This window comes from Paramormyrops kingsleyae, chromosome 19 (genome assembly GCF_048594095.1).
Source record: "Paramormyrops kingsleyae isolate MSU_618 chromosome 19, PKINGS_0.4, whole genome shotgun sequence".
In the NCBI taxonomy this organism is placed as follows: Eukaryota; Metazoa; Chordata; class Actinopteri; order Osteoglossiformes; family Mormyridae; genus Paramormyrops; species Paramormyrops kingsleyae.
The window spans coordinates 5,276,588-5,300,267 of record NC_132815.1 but is presented as its reverse complement, the minus strand read 5'-3'; the positions used below and the strand labels follow the sequence as shown (position 1 = coordinate 5,300,267).

The 23,680-nt window shown below is 41.2% G+C and overlaps 2 protein-coding genes across 4 annotated transcripts in view; one reads left to right on the top strand and one right to left on the bottom strand.

Annotated features, from left to right (window-relative positions):
• Positions 1-14,236, bottom strand: part of l3mbtl3 (L3MBTL histone methyl-lysine binding protein 3) — a 30,315-nt gene extending 16,079 nt beyond the window's left edge. The window contains exons 1-12 of one of the 3 annotated variants that reach the window (XM_023797228.2): positions 13,906-14,236; positions 13,472-13,564; positions 11,747-11,859; positions 11,256-11,367; positions 8,102-8,261; positions 5,836-5,965; positions 4,846-4,930; positions 4,504-4,598; positions 3,891-3,995; positions 3,100-3,235; positions 2,671-2,762; positions 1,192-1,343 (exon numbers count right to left, since the gene is read on the bottom strand). In XM_023797228.2, the coding sequence (XP_023652996.1) occupies positions 1,192-1,343; positions 2,671-2,762; positions 3,100-3,235; positions 3,891-3,995; positions 4,504-4,598; positions 4,846-4,930; positions 5,836-5,965; positions 8,102-8,261; positions 11,256-11,367; positions 11,747-11,848 (1,169 nt within the window). In that variant the 5' untranslated portion in view covers positions 11,849-11,859; positions 13,472-13,564; positions 13,906-14,236. The other 2 variants (XM_023797229.2, XM_023797227.2) reach the window with 2 other exon arrangements.
• A 2,458-nt stretch (positions 14,237-16,694) lies between these two features.
• tmem244 (transmembrane protein 244) lies at positions 16,695-21,519 on the top strand. Its single transcript, XM_072703178.1, has 6 exons — positions 16,695-16,979; positions 17,606-17,691; positions 18,094-18,170; positions 18,437-18,562; positions 19,668-19,712; positions 21,422-21,519. The coding sequence occupies exons 1-6, from the start codon at positions 16,887-16,889 to the stop codon at positions 21,517-21,519; spliced, it is 525 nt and encodes a 174-aa protein (XP_072559279.1). The 5' UTR covers positions 16,695-16,886.
• The last annotated feature ends 2,161 nt before the right edge of the window (positions 21,520-23,680 follow it).

Below are 23,680 nucleotides of genomic sequence, written 5' to 3'. Positions count from 1 at the left end.
TTCACTACCATTCAGCCGGCTGCCGTCCCGCCAGTTTCCATGGCAGTAATGATCATCTCCACCTCCGGCGAGTGCGAGCATGTGCTGCAAGACGCACCCCCAGCCCTGAGAAAACGGCACCTCCGTCGTCCCAACCCCACCCCACCGCGCCCCCCCCCCCCGTGACCTGAGAAGCGGTAATGAGAGACCCCCACGGAGGCCTCCACCTCCAGTATTCTCAGCCCCCCAGCCCGCAGACGGACGCCTAGGAATTCTGTCGCCGTCTGCATTTATGAGCAAGTCAGCCAGTAGGGGGCATGGACTCCGAACAGGGGGGAGAGTTTCTGTTTTACTTCATGCGAGCCGACAGGAAGTAAGTAAAGAGAGTAAAAAAAATATCATCTGTAATCCAATTAACACTGACCTCTTAGCTATAGTAAAGGGAAATGCAAATTACTCAGCGAGCATTCACTAAAACTAAACAGATACTTCATAGCAGTAATGTGTTCTGCTTATAAATTATATTAACCCTTTTGCTATCATATAACATTAATGATTTTATTATCTTTTAATTATAAATGAAAACATTCTCGAGGGTATTTATTAAATACCACTATAAAGACACTGTAAACGTAGTACATTTCAGAATTTAAACCAGAAAAATAAATTGTTGGTATAACCGATCACTTAGCACCACCTGCTGCTGTTATCTGGAACTACACACTAAGAATTTAATCAAGGATTCTGCTGTGAAACCACAGCAAAAGTGAAGCTGCTAGTGGCAGCTGTGGTGTGTGTGCAGCGTGGAAGGTTCATACGCCAACCTCAGAAGCTGACCTGAGTTATTACATCATCACAGCATTAACGGCGGTGCAAATGCCCCGTTGGGTAAAATAATTGACAAAAATGCTCAATTCATACTGAAAATCAAAAGTGTACAACAAAACATAAAAGTGAAAGACAAAAGGACACACTCAAGGCCAATTAAATCAATATTTTATGTTAGTGTTATTATTATTATTATTATTATTATGGAATGTCATCCTGTCCAGTGTATATGGAGGATGGATGGATGGATGGATAGTGATGGTGATGACTGTTCTCATTATTGTCCACAAACTGACTACACTGTCAGACGATGTTGTACTTTTTAGGGTTTTCTACTCAGACGCATGCGCGATTAAACAGAAGCCGAGAGTGCTGGAACTTTACCAGTAGTCATAGCTCTCATCCCAGTTATCGAAGTGCACCAAAAACCTGCTATCCACCATGTCCGTTACTGTGGCAACGCAGATCAAAGCGGGGTTTTTCTTGTTGACGGCTTCCAGTTTCATTCCGATTCGAAATCCTGAAGGGGTGACGGTCTGGAATGTAAAAGCAGGCTAATTATTTCCGTTTCTGTGCACGGCGACGAAGCACCTGTGTTAGTCTTTAAGGCATGGCTTCCTCCACCCCCCTAGCCCCCGAAATTCCCCCCCGCCAACTGCTCAATCCCAAATCCTCAGGCCTTTCGTGCCTAGCTGACAAGTTCAAAGGTCGAAGACAGGCAGAGCTTATCATCCAGTTTCTCTCACAAGCATTATTAATCTATTTACTATGTACATCTCTCATTCCTACTCATTCGACGCCTTCTTCTCAGCATTATGACAATACACTGAGGAATCCAATAAGGAGTGTGTGTACTGTCCCGTAAGGCTAAAAGGCACGTTTCAGGCCTATCTGCTGCCACAACAGACGACACGGGGTGGATAACCCCGCTCAGGGCCTATTCCCAGCGTTAACTAGCAGCGAGCTGCACTGAAAGGTGCAGAATCAGCCATTAGTGGCACTAAATCCCAACAGCCCTGGATCACTGGTGATTCTCATTAATACACGAATGATGGTGGTGGCCGACTGAACAAACAGAACATAAATAATCATCTAAAACTGCAAAACCGCGCTGACACACATTACTGTACAACATGCAAATGCAGTGCAGTCCGGGGCTTTAGCCTCGCAATATCCTCACGGCACAGTGCTTCTTTGGTCTGTACTTATCTGTCACATGATAGCCGTACACAGGGATGCAAGTGCACTCACCTTTAAACGCGATACGTGCAGCAGTCGATTGTTGTAACAGTGCAAATGCACATAAAATAAGAATGCAAACAAAAATTATCATGCATTTTAACCTTTACCTGCTAATTCGTACTCAATTTGCGGTATAAAGGTTAAAATGCACGGTGGTTTCTTGTCATAGCTGCGCAAATGCACATAAAATAAGTACACGTTTGCGCTGTTACAAGAATTGATTGCAGCACATATCGCTTTTAAAGATGAATGTGTGCCACTAATGTGCATCACTGGCCATACACATACTGTAGCATGTAAGGCTCAGAGCTCAACATTTAAGGCTCTATACAGAACTTATACTCAGAACACAGCATTTAAGGCTCTATACAGAACTTATACTCAGAACACAGCATTTAAGGCTCTATACAGAACTTATACTCAGAAAACAGCATTTAAGGCTCTTTTTAGAACTTATACTCAGAACACAGCATTTAAGGCTCTATACAGAACTTATACTCAGAACACAGCATTTAGTATTTAGGGGTCAAAACACGGCATTTAAAGCTTATAGCATTTAAGAGTGTAAACACAATTTGGAGATGGTGGGTGATTCCCAGAGCTAAACAGGAGGGTACTCACCGTGTTCTGGTTCTCAAACAGGGCTTTGGGCGCGGCCTGGGCCTTGCACAGTTTGATGTAAGATGGCCAGCTGAACTCCTCCTCTTTCATACCTGCCCAATAGGAAAACCCCTTAGGCAGCCCATGCTTACTGTGCTGTCAATTATGCACCAATCGGACCCTAAAATACTGGCATCTCCATCACCTCCGCTACCCAAGAGAATTGTATTTACTTAAGCAATGTTTCCCAACCCAGTCCTCGGGGGCCTCAGACAGTCCATAGTTTCGCTTCCTCCCAGCTCACAGCCAATCAAGAACATCAAATATCAGGTGCAGGTGTGTTGGGAGCTGGGAGGGAGCAAAAATGTGGACTGTCTGGGGCTGCTGAAGGACTAGGCTGGGAGAAACTGTACTGTCATTAACGAGGCTAAGTCCTTCCATAGAACTTACCTTTTGGGGAGTTCAGCTTGTGTCCCGTCTTCTCACACCATCCAATTGGGTGAATGTCAGGAGAATTTGAATATACCCAGAAGTCATAGCAGTCGGAATATTTATCAAAGTGCAGTCGGATTCTGTGGCCTGAGACCTGTAAATAAATCCACATTGAGGTGACCGTCAATGTGCCCTGCTCTCCTCATCAGTTGCCACGGAAACTAATAAGTCTGTATTTTTAAATATTACAGTGATGCCCGCCTATTGCAGAAGTTGTGTTCCAGACCCATCAGCAATAGGTGAAAATCTGCGATATAGAAAAACCATATAATTTTTATTTTTTTTTATAGTTTAAGCCTTAAAATACCATTCCCACACGTTTTAAACACATGTAATCTTATTAAAACACACTTTGGAAAGACATATGATATGCGGATGTCGGGCTAAGGATATGAATAACATAATAATAATAATAATAATAATAATAATAATAATAATAATAATATGTACGGTAATGTATGTGTATATATATATAGATTGATCCCCATGTGAGATTTAGTCTGGTCTTGTGCATAAAAAAATCCAATAATGAAATATAATATAACATAATTACTGGCCATTAAAATCACATTTAGTCATTACACAGGAGGTTTTGTCTGTGTAAGTGGGAAATAATCCAGAGCTCTGTGTAGCTTTTTACTCACAGCCGCTAATAGACTAGTTGGCAGCTGTGTTATTGTACATTGTCATCACAGGGCCTGACAGGATACTCATAAACCAGCCAGCATCCCAGCATGCACTGCGGTCACCTCTGCCACTGTCAGCACGCAGTACATGGAAGGGTGTTCCGGGTCCACGCCCTCCAGCTTCATCCCGACGCGGAAGCTGTTCTTATTCTGTGGGAACGACTGGTGCTGAAACGGAAAAGCGGCCCATCAGACGGGCAGAACACACCGCCGAGGATGAGGATCTGCCCAAATGCAGCAGGCTGACAATAAGCAAGCACTGGAACAAGTTCATATTACCAGTATTTTGCTCATTTGGGTACGGTTGTGCTTCATCATTTTAATATTTACTCATTCCATCATTTTTAAAAATAAATATTACTGAATAAGTGCTTAACATAAAATTCTGAATAACCACATATATTAATGAGAATGTATATTTAAACTGTAACGGCTTGACCACCATATCCTATAACCCATATTAAGCCACTCTGGGTACTTGTGGTCTTGCTAACTTACCTCTGAAGAACAAACTTGGGGTGCAATGAATCATGGGATTGGTCTTTTTTAAGTGTTTCTGTTCTGTAGGTCACATGAATACTACTATTCTCCATTTAAGTAACAGCATTCAGGTCACCCCCCCCCCCCCCCCATACTGTGACACAGACAGGGTCCCCTGCAGCAGTGAGCATCTCACCTCCTTAAACAGTTTGCTGGGGGCAGCAGTGGCTTTCATCCGCTCCAGGTAAGAGGCCCAACACCACACCTTTCTCTTCCCCCCGTACGGGACAGCTGCGAGAGGACAACAGAAATTCAATCCATTTTTTTAATTGAAAAACAAGAAAAATTACAGTAAAATGATACATGAAGGATACAAGTATTAATCATCAATCTGGAGAAATTAAAAAAAAAAAAGAATTTAGAGTTTTCTTAAAGAGCATTCTGAAGTGTAATTTGTCAGGATTGAGCGACGACGTGTGGTGGGTGTCTACCTCACTGCCTGCTTGAAAAGCACCACTGAGCAGGCCCCCCTACTTACTGTGTTTCAGTAAGGCTGCATCCCCCCTCCTTTTTCGCCGACCCCTGTTCGGCCCTCGTGCCGTCTTCCTGTCTGCTTTCTCTTCCTGTTTGGTTAGGAGACAGACGCAAGTTTTTACAGCTTTTCTTCATCAGTTGTATCACGGGACTCACAGGAACTTAGCACATTGCCACAGTGGAAAAAAATAAATATACAGAACTGTGTAAAATTTGTAGCTTGTCAAAGAACATAATGATTACTTGATCTTCATCTTGTTGTAAAACTTTGATATTATGTCTGTTAAAATGTTAGCCCAGCCATTTCTAACCCTCTGTATTTACAGTAACCATGCATGATTTTTTTTACTCGACCACTAGCACACTAGGTATAGCTAATTATAGAACTAACGGAGTTATTGAACTAATTAAGTTCATTAATTAATTGAGCTGGGGAGTCCCTCAGGAGAGTTTTGGGAACTGAAGCAATGTTCTTCCAGCTGTCCAAGAAGATATCAGTAAGTTTTTGAACAACAGAAGAAATTCTTGTTTGTTTTTTATTGTGTTACTGTTCGTTTGGATATATTCTAATGTTAAATTGAGTTTGTTGAGAAATTATACATTTACTGGCCAGATAAATAGCCTTTTCTTTGACTGCCTAAGACTTTTGCACACTACTGAATATATGGCTGGTCTCCTAAGCTACAGAATTAAAGTGGCAATGAGGTAAAGACCCTCAACTGCCTAGAGAACCAAACCGGGCAGGTGGAAAAGCACAACACGGAACAGGGCACTGAGTTCGACTCCGGGTTCCTCTGCGGGATCGGATATCGCTGTTATCGCTATAGCAGGCTAGGGGGCACTGAGGAGACATATCACTATATCACTGACCCATGTCATCTGCTGATAAACAGAGCCAACAGCCAATGCCACCCACATCTCTGTGGTCCTGAACATTGCCAACCCCCCCCCCCCCCCGCCCCCGGGGTAAGAGAGCCGTGAATCCGACACCCACGTAGTCCTCGTCGTCGTCCTGGCCGTCCGCCGCGATCTCCATCTCCTCGGCCGGGATCCCACGTGACGCCACACACCGCTTTCGCCCAACGCTGACGGCCTCGCCGTTGGTGCTGGCTGTGTCCTTTTCCCTTTGGCGGGACAGAAAACACCCTGATGTTACTGCTAGTTACCTAGGTCCTAATGGATGGGATGATTTAAATGCTGTGGCACCACACACACACACACACACACACACACACACAGTCGGGTAAACATATCTTTTTGGGGACCACTCATTCATTTCTGTGGGAAAAATGCTAACGCTAACTATGTCGACCTTAACCCCTACCCAGCCCTAACCATAACCATAAGTAATCAAGCAAAATACAAGAGTTTCTGCATTTGTAGTTTTTTCATTGCAGTCACAGATTTTTAATAAATTGTAAAAAAAAAAACAGGAATTCATCACGTTGTGGGGACATTGTGTCCCCATAAGGTAAGATATACCTGCTCACACACACACAGACACACACGGGTTCATATGGGGCCTCTTTACAGTGGACCCATCATCAGTACAAAATTAATAGCTATTCTAATTTTTCTACAGCACTCACAGCAGTAAAATCCATTCTGGGGAAATCAAATCAATCAAATCAGTTCAGTTTTACTACTTACAGTGTTCTACAACAAGTATGGGAATTTCACACCACAGATTTGTCTATAAAAATAAAACTGAGAGAACCTGTAAAACACACAAGATACTGCTTTCCAGGTTTCCGTTGTATATAAAGTGAATAGAAAGCACATGTGCTTCAGCGATTTTCACCATGACATCATTCGTATTTGAATCAGTGGCATTTGCTTCATTACAGTCTTCCTGTCTGCAGCATCCAAAATGCTCTGCCTGTCACCTGACTGCACTGGCAGCTGAGGGGCAGGTCAGGCATCGATTGACTGATCCCATTAGTGCAGTATTTCCCAGTGTGGTCCTCGGGGACCTGCAGACAGTCCACGTTTTGTTCTCTCCCAGCTCCTGGTAGGTCTAGGAGGGACCAAAAATGTGGACCGTCGGGCAGCGGATTGGGAAACACCGCACTAATGGGAATCAGAGCCTCTGTCAGGCAACACGGAAATGCTTCTGCTCTTTCCACACTCGTTTTCTCTTTGTTGCCATGGCAGTGGCACATCTCTGGATGCACATCACACTTGAAGATGACCACAGCTCTCCTTTGCAGGAGCAGTGATTAAAACACCCTCCGTCTGGACCTGTGCCAGTCTGCCAGTCCGCCTCTGTGTCTGACGCAGGCCAGTAGTACTACCCGTTTATAACTAAATTATAAATGCGAAGACCATGAGACGTTAGCTGTTTAACTTCTGCCGCTTACCACATTAACCACTCAGGGTAGCTCTCCGCCCTTGTACTGGGACCAGCAACGTTTATAGCATAATTTCCTCCTTAACCATTATGCTATACAGCTTCCGTTAAACCCTGAAGGCTGTGACAGCTTGTCCAAGACACTGATCCTCATCTGAATCAAATTCTGCAACCACATCCCTGTCCTACTCCACCAGCAGTACAGGAACTGCGAGCAGCATCATGAGCTACTGTTGAGCTATTAATAACCACAAATATGGGCATAATCGCTATAATTAATACCTGTCGTGACCTCGATTTTTTTTCCTGTGACGTGACTCAGAGGGATGATGTATAATCCATCATAACGGCTTAATCGTGTACAACAATTCCAGTTCCTCTGTTCTTCTAGACCACAGGATCCAATCAAGTCAGATTCCATTAATCAACGTTCAAATTGTGTCACAGGTCTTGCGGATTCCAGGGTTGGCATACGTGAATCTTTGAATAAATATATCGCCTCCAACAATATTTAGCTATAGTTCTTGAATGAAATTTTATATGATGGTCATTTCGTGGGCACCCCAGGTACATTTTTTCTCACTTACCTGGTGTGCCTAAGCTCTCATGTGGGTCTTATTTGGAACCCCTCTGATGCCCCCCAATTCGAACACTAATCACCATACATAATAACTGATGATGGACAAAATGACCCTTCATGAACCATTTGCTCTATTTTTTAACTCCACTAGATGGTGCTCTTGGTTTGCTTTGAGGCATGCATTGTGCTCATTTTTGAATAGAACACACCATCTAGTGGTGTCAGAAAAATACAGCAAATGGTTCGTGAAGCGTCATTTCGTCCATCACTAATAATACCCCCCCCCCCCCCCTGCCATTGAGCACAGAACCCAACTGGACCAAAACTCACTCCTGCTGGTCTTGCCGGAGACACCTTTCGCTGCAGTGTCGTCCGTCGGCCAGGAAGTCCACGGAGGAGCCCTTTCTGTGGCAGCGGACACACACCAGGCCTGGCCTGGCCCACGGCAGCTCTGGGCCCCCCTCCTTCCCTGGGGCGGAGGCTGAAAACGCTGCAGGGACATTCACTAGGTTACCTCCATTCCTCCTCCAAACTCCAAGGTCAGCCAATGCTCCTTCAGGTCATTAGAAACCAGAAACGCACCAAAGCGTGCGCCCCACCCTCGCGTGCGTCTCTCGTTTTTAAAATTAGTTTGAAGACAGAATCAAACTACATTACTTCATTGCCTGAACTGTCGATGTTGCCTCTGGGGTAGTTAAATGAGTTTTATATTATTACCATTTATTTCTGTAATAAAGATAAGTATTTCATCCTATCCTGGGCACAAGTTACAAAGACGATAAAAAAATGACAAAAAGACAGAGCAAAAAAATATACATTTTATCATACAAATTGTTTATTGTGGGTGACGTGCAATGAAGTTGAAAGATTTAAAAACACTTCATCTTGTTTTGTGTTTAATGTGATTTTAAACCTGTTAGGTTCATGCGATTTTCGGCTACGTATTCGGGGAAAATCATTAAATCAGAGCAACAAATAACAGAACTTCGAAATACCTATAGCTTTAAGGCGATAACAGTTTCTCTTCATATAAGCAAGACTGAGGGCCGCCTTTTGGGCCATTCTGACAAGCTCAGAGCTGCACCCCAACTTTACAGTCTGGCTCTTTGATCCTGGTGTCCAGCCTGTTTCCAATAACCAGCCCCACCCCACCAAACACCAGCCCCACTAACGATACAATTTGGCCGATGTCTGAAAATATGTGAAAGTCTGGAACAAACAACTGCCATATGGAGAAACATTTTCCATTGTTCCAATATTTTCCAAAACGTTCCCCAACATTAAACTGCATTCCACCCTAGCTTGTACACATCTGAAAAACAATAACAATAAGCAACAGAGATTATGTATGACAAACCGTTAAGCTCTGTATGTACTCCGGGTCAAACCCTAAATGCGGCAGACATGTGTTTGCAATCCTGCAGCATCAGTTTTTACACACAGCACAAATCGGCCAGCAAAGAAATAAACTTCTAACATGACCAAAAAGGTGTTTTCCAAAATCTGATTGAAAAATCCCCAAAAAAGCCCTCTGGGATCCTGTCGAAGTTAATTAGCAAAAGGGGACACGGGAACAGGAATCAACACTGGATGGGAAGACCTCCACCGCCTCCATCATTTGGATCGACCCACATCTCTGAAGCACGACTTATGTATTACAATAACATTTTTAAATAAATGAAAGCAATACAAAGTTTCTTTTCTCTGGAATACATTAATCACTGAGTCCAAACCGTTATGGAACTTGTGTAAACAGATGACATTTTCATGGTTTTCAAATATAGTTAAACCTCAACTTGTGTAAGTATTTACACACAAACATTTACAACAACAGTAACTCACCCTACGCCCCCCCCCCCATCACAACTTCCAGCTGAGATTCAAACTAAGAACCTTCTGATTCTGGGTCCCTGTCCTTAGCACCACCCTGCCTGAAGTCCCACCTAGGTCTAGGGCACAGTTTCAGTCACGGTAAACAGAAGATGCTGGATCCACCTGCTGGTTTATCGTACACTGGGGTATAGCTAGAAATTCTGGGCCCCCTGACAAAATGTCACCTTGAGCCCCCCCCCCTCCCCGTCCAATTTCACATATAATTTTATGTGTTCAAGGGCCCCCTGTAAAGTGCTGCACCCCCTGAATCTACCAGGGTGGCCATGTCCTCACCACACCCCTGATTGTACACAAATTTAATGACTGATACAGATCTATGTACCCAAGCACTAAGATGAACCTTGCAGAGACCTTAATTACGATGACAGGGGAAGCTGTATTTCATTCAGTGTATCATTGGTCTGGCATTGTGGGTCAAAGTGCACATTGATCTAAGGCTGAGGTCAGCAACAGGATCAGTCAGCATGCAAAGGGCAGTCAGGGTCAAAGGTCTTGCTCAAGGGCTCAAATGTGAGAGGATTACGCAGGTGGCCAGATGACTTTTCATTAAAAGTATCTTTAAAAGTGATATGATCAGCAATCGATTGTTGTAACAGCGTGAATGCGTACGTATTTTATGTGCATTTGCGCCAATATGACAAGAAATTATCCTGCATTTGAACCTCTATACCGCAAATGAAGTACGAATTAGCATATAAAGGTTAAAATGTGCGATAATTTCTTGTCATATCGGCGCAAATGCACATAAAATATGCACACATTCATGCTGTTACAACAATCGATTGCTGAACGTATCGCTTTTAAAGGTGAACGCGTACTTGCGTACCAGTTATGTTAATCCCTGGCTATAAACCACATTGTCCTGGGCCTAAGAAAGTGGATACAAAATTCAGGATCCCCCCCCACCCCCCCCCCCGCCCCAAAAAAAGATGAATATCTGTGAGCCTCAAAAAACTCTGTTCTGTTTTCATATGTATCAACCCACACCCCTGTACTCCAATTTGTTTGCTGTATATAAAAGGTAGCCAGTACTAGCTAAGTGCCCTGTTCAGTCTAAGCGGAATAATTGCACACAGATGCAATGGATGACCTTAGTGGGAGCAGAGCAGCGGACGGCCAGCGAAGGCTGGAGCAGCAGTGGTGCAGCAGACGCAGAACAGCGAGCTGAGGAACTCAGCCTCTGCAGGAAGCGCAAGCGAGACACTTCCCCTGTTTGAAAAGTGTCTGACAAACATTAAAACTGTTAAAATGCCTGAGATTCGGCTTACGAGACGTTTCTAAAATGAAAAGGAAGAAGCACGCCATTTTGCAAGATGAACATCCACACCGGTACGGTTCCGCCCATCGCCCCTCCGTAAATTGATGAGTTGGGCCTTATTTACGGCTTACTGACATGATCGATGTTATGTATTGGTGTACTAGCTGCAGACAAGAAAATTTACTCTGGATGCAGTACACCTAATGTCCATAAGATGGAGCACTTGTCTCTCAACCAATTATTCATTCCTTACAGATCAGAGCAACCACACCCCTCAGTGTGTCATGTAACTATAATGTCCTGCAGTAGAAGGCATAAAGGGGCAGTGCTTACCTTCCTGAGCAGTAGGGATGGCCCAGGTGGTGGTGGCATGAGCCTTCTTAATGCCCTCGGGTTCTGCATCTTCGGTGATGACCTCCAACACGCCGAACTCATTCACACGAAACTGACAGCCACAAAAGAAGGCAGCTTCAGTACGCCACCCGAGTCCTGTGTCACGTGACAGGGGTGACCTCACACGCTCGGCTCATATAGCCTATTCCCCCTTTCGGCTTTGCTGTACATCCACACGGGATCAGAAAGTATAATTTTTTCATCTGTAAACGCTGGAGATAATTTTTATAAATGATGCCGATTAATAGTTTGTTTTTTTTTACCAACAATTTAAACAGTAGGAATTGCCTCTCAGTATTTTCTTGCCTATACAAATAAAGTCTCCTGTGTGTAGTCATGACATTAGTACTTTAACACAGGCAAAATGTCACCATTTTATTACGCTTGCCAGTTCACTGGCACAGGCCTCCTCTCAGAACCGCGCCCCATACCTTCAGCTCGCTGCCGGGCAGAGTTCCGACTCCGTCTGTCCAGTCCATGGCTCCGTAGACGTCGAATTCAGGGCAGCCAGGTCTGGCAGCCGATTCTTCCATATCAGACAGATCTGACACACGTTCATTTAGACATGTTTCTTTTATAACCAGGTGTTCTTTCAAAACAAAACATTTATGACTGCAGCTGCTTCAAAAGGGTTCAAAATGTAGCTGATACCTGAGCTACAAACATGGGCACTAACACAAAAGAGAAAAACGGGACTACTTATAAAAACAGTTCAATATAACAGACCATTTTAAACTATATTACAGGGGTGGGCAATCTTATCCAGAAAGGGCCACTGTATGTGTGGGTTTTCGCTGCAACTCCCTAATTAGATTACTAATTAGAGGACTGATTAGCTGAAGGGTCCTCACACCTTGGTTTGAGCAGTTGACCTAAAGGTTATACCAAAAACCTGCATACACACCGGCCCTTTGCGGATAAGGCTGCCCACTCCTGCTGTATTAGGTGTATGTTTTATACAGATACAATCTAAGTTAAACTACTCCACGTCAATTGCACTAATTATGTCTGAAGTGGAGCAGCACATACATAAAGTGAAAAAGAAATTTGAAAATTGTTTGATACATAAACATTTGACAACACAAACCAGTCTACACAGATACATACTGTATAAATATCAACTAATATTTTTACATATTATATACATTTCTCCAGCTAAAGAAAAACCAGAGGAAGGTGTGTACATTTAACAAAGTCCCCCGTATTTCCATCTAAAATTGAGAATTACAATAGGTTAGAAAAATCATACAATACTGTAATAGCAACACCCTGCCACTAGAGGTCAGTGTTGTCCAATTCTATACAATTCTGCGCCTGAAACTTTCAAGACCTATTCAACAATGAAATCTCTCAGCAAAAAATGGAGACTAAAATTCACGCGCATTTTATTGACGTGATTGATACTTAGACTGAGGTAAATGTAAATATGCAATGGCCACTCTCCTCATGGATCCCTTGCCATTATAATCACTTGTTGCAATTAAACGTTTTACGATATGCGCATCTTGGTCGTATAAAATTAAGTGATGGCATTCAGTCTGCCAGCCACATTAACTAAGCAAATCGCCGATTTATGAAAAATAAAATATTTCAAGAAAGTTTACACGCTCGTGCCGGTCTTTTTATACGACCTAAAAGGAGCAAAACACGTTATATGTGTCCGCAGAGACCAAAACATTTAAATCAGCTAATTTCACGAAAATACTTTTTGAATTAAGACAAAATTAATTTATATTTCAAGCGCGAAAACAGGGTGTTGATTGCCTGGAATCTATTTCTCCTGGTCTATTGTTGTCAAATTCCCTCGGTTTGTTTTTAAGACTGTTAATATTTATTTCATGCTCTCTCACCCAGATACTTTTTATTACGAGTATTACGGCTATTAAAGACTCGTTTCGGGGCTAAGAGCGGTTTTTGTTATCAATAAAAGAGCTAGGTGTGTTTCACATACAGTATAGCCTCCTCGGCGTAAGACGCAGATCATGCATTGTATCTCATATAAACACTTTTCTCTGCTCTGATACTATTTAATGTGTTTTAAAGGCAGTTTCCCAAAATGGCGGAGCTGGAATATACTCTATATAATTCTCACCCGCAGGCCCGCAGACACGTTGCAATAAAACAAAAATAATATTTTAACTGTATAAAAACCTTACTGGAAGGAAATGGTGATTGAAATATTTTTGTCTCGCTCGCTTGACTAGCGCCCAGTTCCTGCTGTTTCTCAGCCGCTGGACCTGGTATTATTTCTGAAAGAGTATAATAAATCATTTAATAGTCGTGCCTAAGAAACAACAAAGGTAGTGCAACACATTTGCCATCGATTTCGGCACATTTCGCAGCTACTTTTATTGTAATTTTATTGTGTAATTCATTACATACTCTATCACACTGAACCTCTTCCTGGCTGAAATTATTGATGACACGTCCAGTCGTTTTGTACTTTATTGCTAAGTTTTAGTCCAATTCAATCGCAGCGAAGCTGAAACGAAAGTATAATACGGAACACTGCGTATTTATATAGGGGGCCGTTTATGGCATAAACAGGTTTATCCTAAAGTACAATTGTTTAAATTTGTCTGTTTCTTACCCAAATTCTCCCACGAGTACTGACAAATTGACCAGGCAGCAGACAATGCGCATGAGCAGAGCCGGGCGAGAGCTTGCAGGGGTGCTCTAGCTACACACCGAGACACATGATGCCACACATCGAAAGTTTTTTAGCTGCTACATTCCCCCAAAAAAATAATGTTTAGGCTTGTAAGCACCGATCGCCGCACAGTTTTACCCTTATAAGCGATCGGGGCGGCGGGCGGATGAAAGTGCGACGCAACTGTACCGGGAGCAGAATGAAATGTATAATAAAAACCAGCACGGTTACCATTTTGTTACTAAAAATAAAATGTTCAGCTTGCTACACAAGTAAAGGAAATGCCACTGTAATAGCCGCACGAAACAAGTGCGAATGCCAGCGATCTCACTGTAAAAATATTGTGATTGAAGAAAGTGTTTATAGCACTAATATAGTCGTCCCATTAAGTCTGCTTGTTTTCTGACATTTCTGATTTAATATTATATTTCCGCTATAATATAGCATAGTTCGTTTTCGTTTCAAAACGCAAGTTCGACGACAGCAAACGACTGGCAGCATAAGTTGGGAATTATGAAAAGGCATATATAGGCCTAGCAAAGCACAATGTAGAAAAGAAGTGTACGTGCAGGTAAAAAAAAAAGATGTTCGTTCAACAGCATTTCTTGTAACTTTGACCTAATGTCGATCAATTGGCGAAAACGCCACGTGATAAGCGGTGCACAGGCAAATCACTGTTTGCACGCCCGATTGCTTTGCTGAAACCTACTATAACCATTCATATCGATTAATTTAATTTATTTTAATGGTAAACGCGGAAGCCCCGCGTTATGTGGGCATAGCAGCATTTATATAAGCCTGTACGGAAAAAGAAAGTATGCTGGTTATGAGAGAAGGTGAATACATACAACGCTGGGTTCAAGTTCGGGACAAAGAACTGCACTGGCAGGGATCTGTCACGCATTTATGCAAGGATGACTTTATTAATGTCTGACTAAAAGTGTGAAATATCCAGTATTTCAAATGATAGTTCCTTAACTGATGTTACACACTCACACGTTTTTCCTGAACATATTACCTAAAAGAGGTTTCATGCTCTTCAACAATAAGAACCAATCTAAAATGAAACACTTCTCATTACTTAAATAATAAATACATATACTGTAGTTTTATGTGGCAAAATGGTTGTTATAAAGAAGCATCTTGCTATATGTAGGAAGTCACATTTAGTACATTATACTTTAGATATTTCACAATATGCTACTAATTATTCTATCAAATATGCATAGTACAATTATTGTGTTTATAAGTCCCGCTAAGACCCTCTGAATATAAAATATTTACAATGAACTATATTTCAGCACTTTTCAGTGGTTCTGTAGTTTGGTAACTTTCCAGCATGTATCTCATTATCAGTCATAGTCTTAGGATTCCCGTTTGTTTAGATTATGGTTTCTGGTAAGTACATTATTAATAAGCTATAGGCAGAATCCTCATTTTAATTTGTTGTGTTAAGTGACAGGGCATCCCTTTAAGTGTTTTTTTGTTTGTTTGTTTGTTTGTTTGCCCATGTCAGTCTGCTATTACCCTGATGTGTTGACCAAGTAATTTACTTAAATTTATGGAAAACAGCAGGACTGCGATAGATAAAGGCTGCTCAGAATGGCATCAATAACTCTTGGTTATTTGCCCCAGGTGAGGGGGGGGTGAGGAAGACGTTGGGGTGAGATGCGAAGACTTCTTTCGTCAGGGTGTTTGTCAGGGAGAAGCCTCGCGAGAGCCACTGCCTTGGATGGTTTTATTGGACCACAATTGATTGTAATAATTACTCAAGTGGTTAAAGCATTCATCCAGAGTTGCCAGGTTGGGCCATCTGCCTCCCGTCTACAAGATGTCAACAAAAAAGCACTGTCCAGGGACGGATGGTGGGAGTATGCGACGAAAGTCTCCCCAGCAACAAAAATAAATAAATAAGGATTCTCACACAGACACCTGTGACATTACAGGCCTACTATGGAATGTAACAGTTATGCTTCTGTCATTTAGTTTTTGGTACCAACACTGCAGTCAATGCTTATATGACAAAAACATGAACGTTTCCATCTTGTAGAGAATATTTGCTTTTTTTCCCATGTGGTTTTATTAATATCTCATGTGTCATCTGAAGCATTTTAGCGTTTCTCACATGCAGACCTACGCGCATAGAAGATACTATAGCCAAAGAGCCAACGGCATCGTTTTATTTAGGCTAACGACAAATGCCACTGGATTACAGAAACATAGAAATACATTGTTGTTCTGTTGTTCTTTCTGTTGAATATCTCTACTTCTGTGGCCCATTCCTACAGGTCTAGATGGACGTATGAAGAAGTTCAGGGCAGATCTGCATGTCAGCAGAATTGCGTAGAACACCCCAGCCTCTCAATCAAGCTGTACATGCATGTGGGGTGTGGGGTGTGTGTGTGTCTGTGGGGGGGGGGGGGGGGGGGGGGGGTCTCAGAATTTTCTTAGAAGTATGTTATTTGTAGATCTTGTCATCTACTCCAACGATGACATGTCAAGGGTTTCATAATGGATGACTGGGAGAAAAACAAGCATCTCAAGTAGCTTCAGTCACAGTGGCTGTGTGACCTATTTGCATTTAATTTACTCAAAATCAAGTCTGGCTTGCTTCCCAGTTTTCTGGCAGCTGTTTATATTCCAACAAAATAATGCCAAATTAATATCCTGAACACTGAAAGCGAACGCAGAGGCTCGACGTGCAGAAGCCAAACGATGCTAACGTATTTTTAGCGACTGTGATGCTAACGTATTTTTAGCGGCTGTGGGCAGTGGATGTGGGCCGGCCGGCCGGGACTGGGCTCAATCCAGGCCAGCTTGAGAGAAGCTTTTCATGTTGGTAATCCCATTAGGTCTGTCCCCCGTTGCCGTGGTGCCCTACCTGCCACCTTCTGTCCCCATAAAGGAACCAGCCTCTATTCATGTTTTTGGACTACTGGTGCAGGTGTTGTGGCGCTACGCTAATCAAGCGCCTTGGGCAGACACCGACTGAGACCAAGACTGAGGAAACATGGGTAAGTTTCCTCGGCCTCTTGGAACTCCAGGCGAGATCGAGCGCTGCTCCGGAGCTGGATCCCATATGCTCTGGTGACAGTGAGCCCACACTGGTCTGCATGTTCATTTCCTGCAGAGCATCGCATCCTACCAGCTCGGAAATGAGAACCACAGGAATCCCACCTCAGAGCTTCCTTTCACACTATTAATGTAAAGATTTACTTCATTTGCCACACCTGTACTTTATTAGTTATTGTTTACGCAGCATGTTTACAATGTATCTCTTTAAATAAAAATTTTACTACTTATGTATTCAGTTTACTTCATATATTGTTTATCTATTTATTTACTGCTTAGTTTATATTATTTGCATTGGCTTGGGAAGTCACTAAATCTCATTGTTTGTAACGAACATTTCTGGATTTTTAATCACATCGTGAGCTTTTTAAAAGTGGATACATTAAAAAAATGATTCATATACTGTAATTTTAGATATTAAATCTCAAGGAAAATACAAGTCCGTCCAGAATTAGTGTACTTAGCTTATATATATGTATATATAAAGGACAAAATGCATATCTTTCACTTGAATATAATTTGGCAAATCTGTGAATAAAGTAACTGTTGTTTCTGTGTCTTTTGTCAGGTTGTCCTGTGGAAGCTGTTGATCTGTTTGGGCTCCTTCTATTCCCTGTACTACATCACCGTCAGCCTCTGTGTTGGTTTTCTCAGGTGGGTTGAAACATAGAAAAATAAAACAGAGCACTTCCTTACTTTTTCTCTGTGCCGACCGCATGTGTGCTACGGGTGAATGTCACTTCCTGTCTCAAAGATTCACGCAGTTACACTTACGTGGTATCATATCACTTCTCCAATTGTTTTTATACCTCTGGTAGACATCCTGCTGTTAACTGTCGCTGGCATAACTTTTAACAAACTACGTGATTATTGAGAATTGAAGGCAGCGAGGGCCCTCTCACTGAGAGATAACTACACTGTGTTTAAATTCATATCTGGAAATAATCTATCAGTACTGTGCCTGGGTTATCACCTACTTACATTCAAACAATACATTTGCTGCATACTTTATATTTATCATCTGATTTCACATGGTTTATCTGTCCTGATTATCAGGTTGGAAGATGTTAATATCTGGTTGGTACCCTTTGACTTCACTATACAGGATTCATGGGAAAATCCAGAATATTTAGGTGAGTTTGAACAGTCATGTCATGATGAACTTACCTTGTCTTATCTTATCGGTACAAATCAATTCTTAGAATCGGTGACAGCAGTGGTATAGGTTGTAATGAAGACTACTGAACCTATGTGACAGTGTTTAGTGTGAAGTAGAGGGATAAGTAGCTTTTCAGCCAGCAGGTCTGTGTGACAGACTCCCCTTTCCCCGTACAGTGAGTGTGACAGACTCCCCTTTCCCCGTACAGTGAGTGTGACAGACTCCCCTTTCCCCGTACAGTGAGTGTGATTTCCACCGAGGTCACGTATCTCCTCAGTGGGCTGCTGTTTGGGTGGCTGGTCGATGAGTGCATGTGGGACTATGCCATCACCGTCACCCTTATCCACGTCGGCTTCACTGTAGCAGGTAAACACTGTCACATGCTACGGAATTTTCTGGCCAGGAGACATACAGGGACGTGAGCGTCATAGAAGAAAGGATGGATTTTTAAAGAGTGGCATTGATCGAAAACAACTATTTTGAATAATTCAGACTGCTGATTTTTGCCCTTAAGTGAGGGGGTTTGTGCCTGTAATGGGGTCCAGGCAACCCCAGTGACCCTGATCAGAATCAGAAGTTACAGGATGGATGGATGGATTTTTCAAATGTAGCTTTGAATATTGCTTTTTTATATCTTGAAAACACTTAATTTTGCCCGAGTGTCTCAGGGTATCTCCATGCACTGATTTAACAGAATTAGTCGATTCCGGATTTTTTCCAACTTTTCTTGTCTTTGGAGACTTTCAGGTTTGCATTTGAAGGAAAAGCAAACTGAGCGATCCTGAATAAAACAATAGCATCATTTCAGAGTAGCTGCTAAAGCTTTACTTGAGGGGACATAAGTAATTTAGTAACTCAGTTACTACTGAAGCAGAAATCATGAACAAATATAATAACTGCATGAAATACATGAACCATTATGACTGACTGATGATGAACGAACATGGAATCAGTGCGTAAATAGCACTTAGTTTCTGGTTATTTAATACATACAAGTAAGAGTATAGTACTACATTATCTGTACTCCCTCAAGTAAAGTGTTGAGAGTATCATTTAATATTAAAGTTCTACACTTTCATATAAGTTGAAATGTAAGATAATAAAAAATATTTTTAAAAAACTGAAAGAATTGAATTTGTATTTCTGGATACTGTATATACAACATATATTTGTAGACTGGGCCTTGATTGCTCCTAGTAAATATACTCATTTATAGTATTTGGATGTATTTTCAAATGCGGTTATGTTTAAAATAGAATAAGAAACAACAATAAGCAATGCTTAATTATGTTAGTGAAACTGGATTTTTCATTGAGAGCATAATAATATTCATGTTATGACATCCAGTTATCTTGTCTATGGGTTTAATTCTGTATTATGATTTTTCACTTCAAAAATCTGGCACTGAAACTCTTCCTCGTAGGAGTGGCCTGTGTGCTTAGCCTGTCCCTGTCCTCTGCTCTCCTTGCAGTGATGTCTGATTTTCCATCTGCGGAGCACTGGTGGGCTGCACTGGGTATGACACACTTTCTCTGACAAAGTAGGAACAAAGTCATGGCAAGAAGCACTCAGTGTGCCATTAATAATTCATGAAATTAATAGATTTTTCCCCCCTCCTTGATATTGTGTTCACTGTGGATATAATGGGCGTCCTACAGATGCTTTGCATTCTGGGAAATAGGGGACCGTGTTGTTAATGAAGCTAGAGGGAGAGGTGTTCAGTAAGCACCTACGGGACCAAGGGCGCAGCGTGTGCACTTCTGTTGTACCTTTGAGAAATAATAGCTTCCGAAAAATGCCTGTTTACCTGTGAAAATGGGTAAAAACGATGGTATGTACGTTGTGCTTAACATCTGCTGATGTAAACTGAAGTTTAATCACACAGTAGAGGTATTTCAGAATACATTAAGGATGCAGGATTATGTACAACATGACCTGTTTTGAGGCCATGTCACATGAGCAGAGAGGAGGCTTGAACCAAAAAAAGAATTACAGAGCAAACAAATGAGCCCATTAAATGAAAGATACTAAACACAGACCTAAACCTTAACACCCTAGATCAGGGGTGGGCAATCCTTTCCAGAAAGGGCCGCTGTGTATGCGGGTTTTCACTGCAACTCCCTAATGAGATTAGTGATTGGTTGAAGAGTCCTCACACCTGGGTTTGAACAGCTGACCTAAAGGTTAACCCAGTCTTTTGCGGATAAGATTGCCCACCCCTGCCCTTGATCATCAACAACTAACACCATTATACTCTGAAGAGGCCCTTTCAAGTTCCCCCTTATACATACTTTTGGAATCCACACAATTGGCCAGAGTTATCTCTAGTAGAATGATCAGTCCAATTGGGAGTTCATTAACCAATCCAGCCAACTGATCAGTCACTATGGAAACATGACACTGATTGAACCTAGTACTGTCTTATTGTTCTGCTACCATCACCTCACAGTAAGTCAAACTGAGGTAATTGCGTGACTGTGTTACACCTATATTGTGCAAACTTGATGTTTAATTTTTTTTCTGGGGTCTGTGCTTCAAGTTTAAAAGCTGTATCCTTGAAACTTGTGCTTTTCATTTTCATATCAGCCAAAGCAAATTATACAAAGATTCAAGATTCAAAAACTCTTTTGTCATCGCGCAGGAACAACAAAATCGCAGTTTTCTTAACCTCAAATGGTGCATTTATATAAAGTTTTAAATTTAACATTTGATGACATTGAATATTTGCTGAAGCATTTCATTTTCTCTCCTTAAGGTGCAACAGTAGATATTCTCCTAGAATTAGCATAATTTTGATCAGAATCTAGTTGATTAATCATCATGTCATCCTTGAGGTAATTGGAGATATGTGTGGCATCTATCCAGAGGATGGTATTTACAGTCTTATCACGATCCTCACTATAATCATTTTAGCATCAAATGTTTTTTAGGGATAAACATGATGTACAGAGAGTCAAAGACCAGAAAAACCTAAATTGATTCCTTTAGAGTTTGTAAGAATATGGCTGATCTATGTTTTCAGCAAAATGTCATTTTGATGATGATGAACAAAAACATCTATGAAAGGTCATATAATGTCAGCAGAAGGACATTAGCCTTTGTAGTGAAGTGTAGTGGTGTTCTGCTCCCTGCAATTCCTGTGTGGTTTGATAGCTACGTATGTTTTAGAAGTGATAACCTGGCAGAAAACACACCATTAACAAACTTTATGTTCCTCTTCTACAGGTTCCGGGTTGCTAATGATGATTTGCACTGGACAGCTTCTTGCATACAGGCTTCTCAGAAGTAATTTTGTGCATCCAGCTGATCTTCAGAACTTCTAACTCACATTCTTTATCTGTAAAAGTACTCAAATTATACTTAAGTGTGTATAGTTAATATTTGTTATGTACAGTTGGAAATTTTGTTTAGTATATTTTTTACATGCTGTTCAAAAGTATTTTTGTTGTTACTTTACTGTCTTTCTTGGTGTAAATAAATGTATAGAATTATGCTTTCACTAAAATAAAGCTGTCACTTAGTTGCATATCAGTGGTTTGACACAGATTTCTCAGGGCCCGTCATACTTGGACAACTGATGATACTGTACCTATATTAGCCCTGCTGATGTTATTTAAACGAAAATCCAACTGGATCAAAAGGCAGTGAAAATGAAGTGTGATTTGTATAGAGTATAGTCTTTGCTTTTTCTGTGTGATAGTTAAGGATATTTCATATTGTCCCTCCTCATTATTGAAGGCATCGAATAGACCCTTTGTTCTATAGGATTAGCATGCATGAAACAAAAGAAATGAGTCAGTGATTTTTCTCTTTGAAAGGGGAGCTTGTTTGTTTGTTTGTACAAAATACATTTTTTCTGTGGCAGTTAAAAAAACCACATGTATATTTGTGTACCTATAGACAGCATATTGGATACATTTAGATAATGAAGAATTTATGGTGATATGTTCAGTTTGAATCTTTTCGGTGTGTTGGAAAGGTGCGTACTGGTGGAACTGTCTAATCTTTGGCACCTTCTGTTGACCACAGAATCTGTCTGGAATTAAATGACAGTTCTCTGCTGGCCTAATTATTATTCATTTAACGCTTGTCAAATCTTTGATGTGGCCAACACCTGCACGGCACTTTTTAATTCCAACATGTACTTCTGTGAAAAACATACAGACTGCGAGGTGATGGCCAGGGATTGTGGTCTGTCCTCACTAGTAAAGAATCTTTGGTAACACTTTCTGTGAATGCCATGTCTATAGAATATATGAACACATTCATAACACATTATAATGCATTCATAAAACTTTATAAACATGGCTATCAATATTTATTTAAAAGGCATAACACATTATAGCCATGATTATTTTGCATTATAAATGATTATGTACTCATAATGCAGTATAAAGCATCCTTAATTGTTATACTGACCATTATAATGCATTATGAAGGTATCTATAGTGCATTATAGATGACAACTTTATTGGAGCTTATGAAGTATTATAATCAACACTATAATGTCTTATGACTGTCAATAAAAGATGCTGTAATGCTTTATTCATTCTTATACCGACCACCATAAGGCATTATGAAGGTATCTACAATGCATTATAGATGAGAGCTTAATAAAGAATTCACAATGCATAACAAACATGGCTATAATATGTTATGCCTTTTTATAAATAGTTATATCTGTGTTTATAATACTTTAGGAATGCATTATAATGCATTGTAGTAACTGGTTTAAGTAAAGTGTTACCATGAGAGTTTCATTGGATCTTATGAAGTATTATAATTAATATTATAATACCTTATGACTGTCAATAGAAGATGCTGTAATGCTTTATTGGTTCTTATACCGACCATTATAATGCATTATGAATGCACCTATACTGCATAAGAGATGACATCTTTAAGTAAAGTGTTACCAAACCTTTTTTTTTTTAAATAAGGTAATTCCAATTGTCTCCATGCAGTTCTTATATTCAGGATGAAGAAGGTCCTACAACGTTGAGCTTTTCCACGGGAGACACCTCCTACTCAGCACTTCCCAACATTTGTAGCACAGCATTTGCAACAAGATGCCAGCTAAAGATGGACCTTAATCATTTAATGTGATTATATAAAGGCTAAGGACAGGATTAAGGGGGGGTGGGGGGTCAAACCACCTGAGGCATGACTTCCAGGGAGAAGCCCTGGACCCTAATATTCAATACAGCCTGCAGGGGGCTCCACTCCTCTGGTCCACCAAGAGACACGGCCGCTGCATCTGCTCCTTAAACGTCATGGCAGTGTGATTCCGTGGCAGGGAAGATTTTACGTTTTGTCGCAAGTCAGATTTTCCCCGAGCTTTCACTAAACAATTCAAATTGTGGATTTAAGACATGCTCCACTCCTGGTATAGAATAAAAATATGATGGAACAGTAATAAGAACATGTATTTGGAAATTATAAATGTTTTTGCTTGGAACACAGAAATTATGCATAACATTCAGC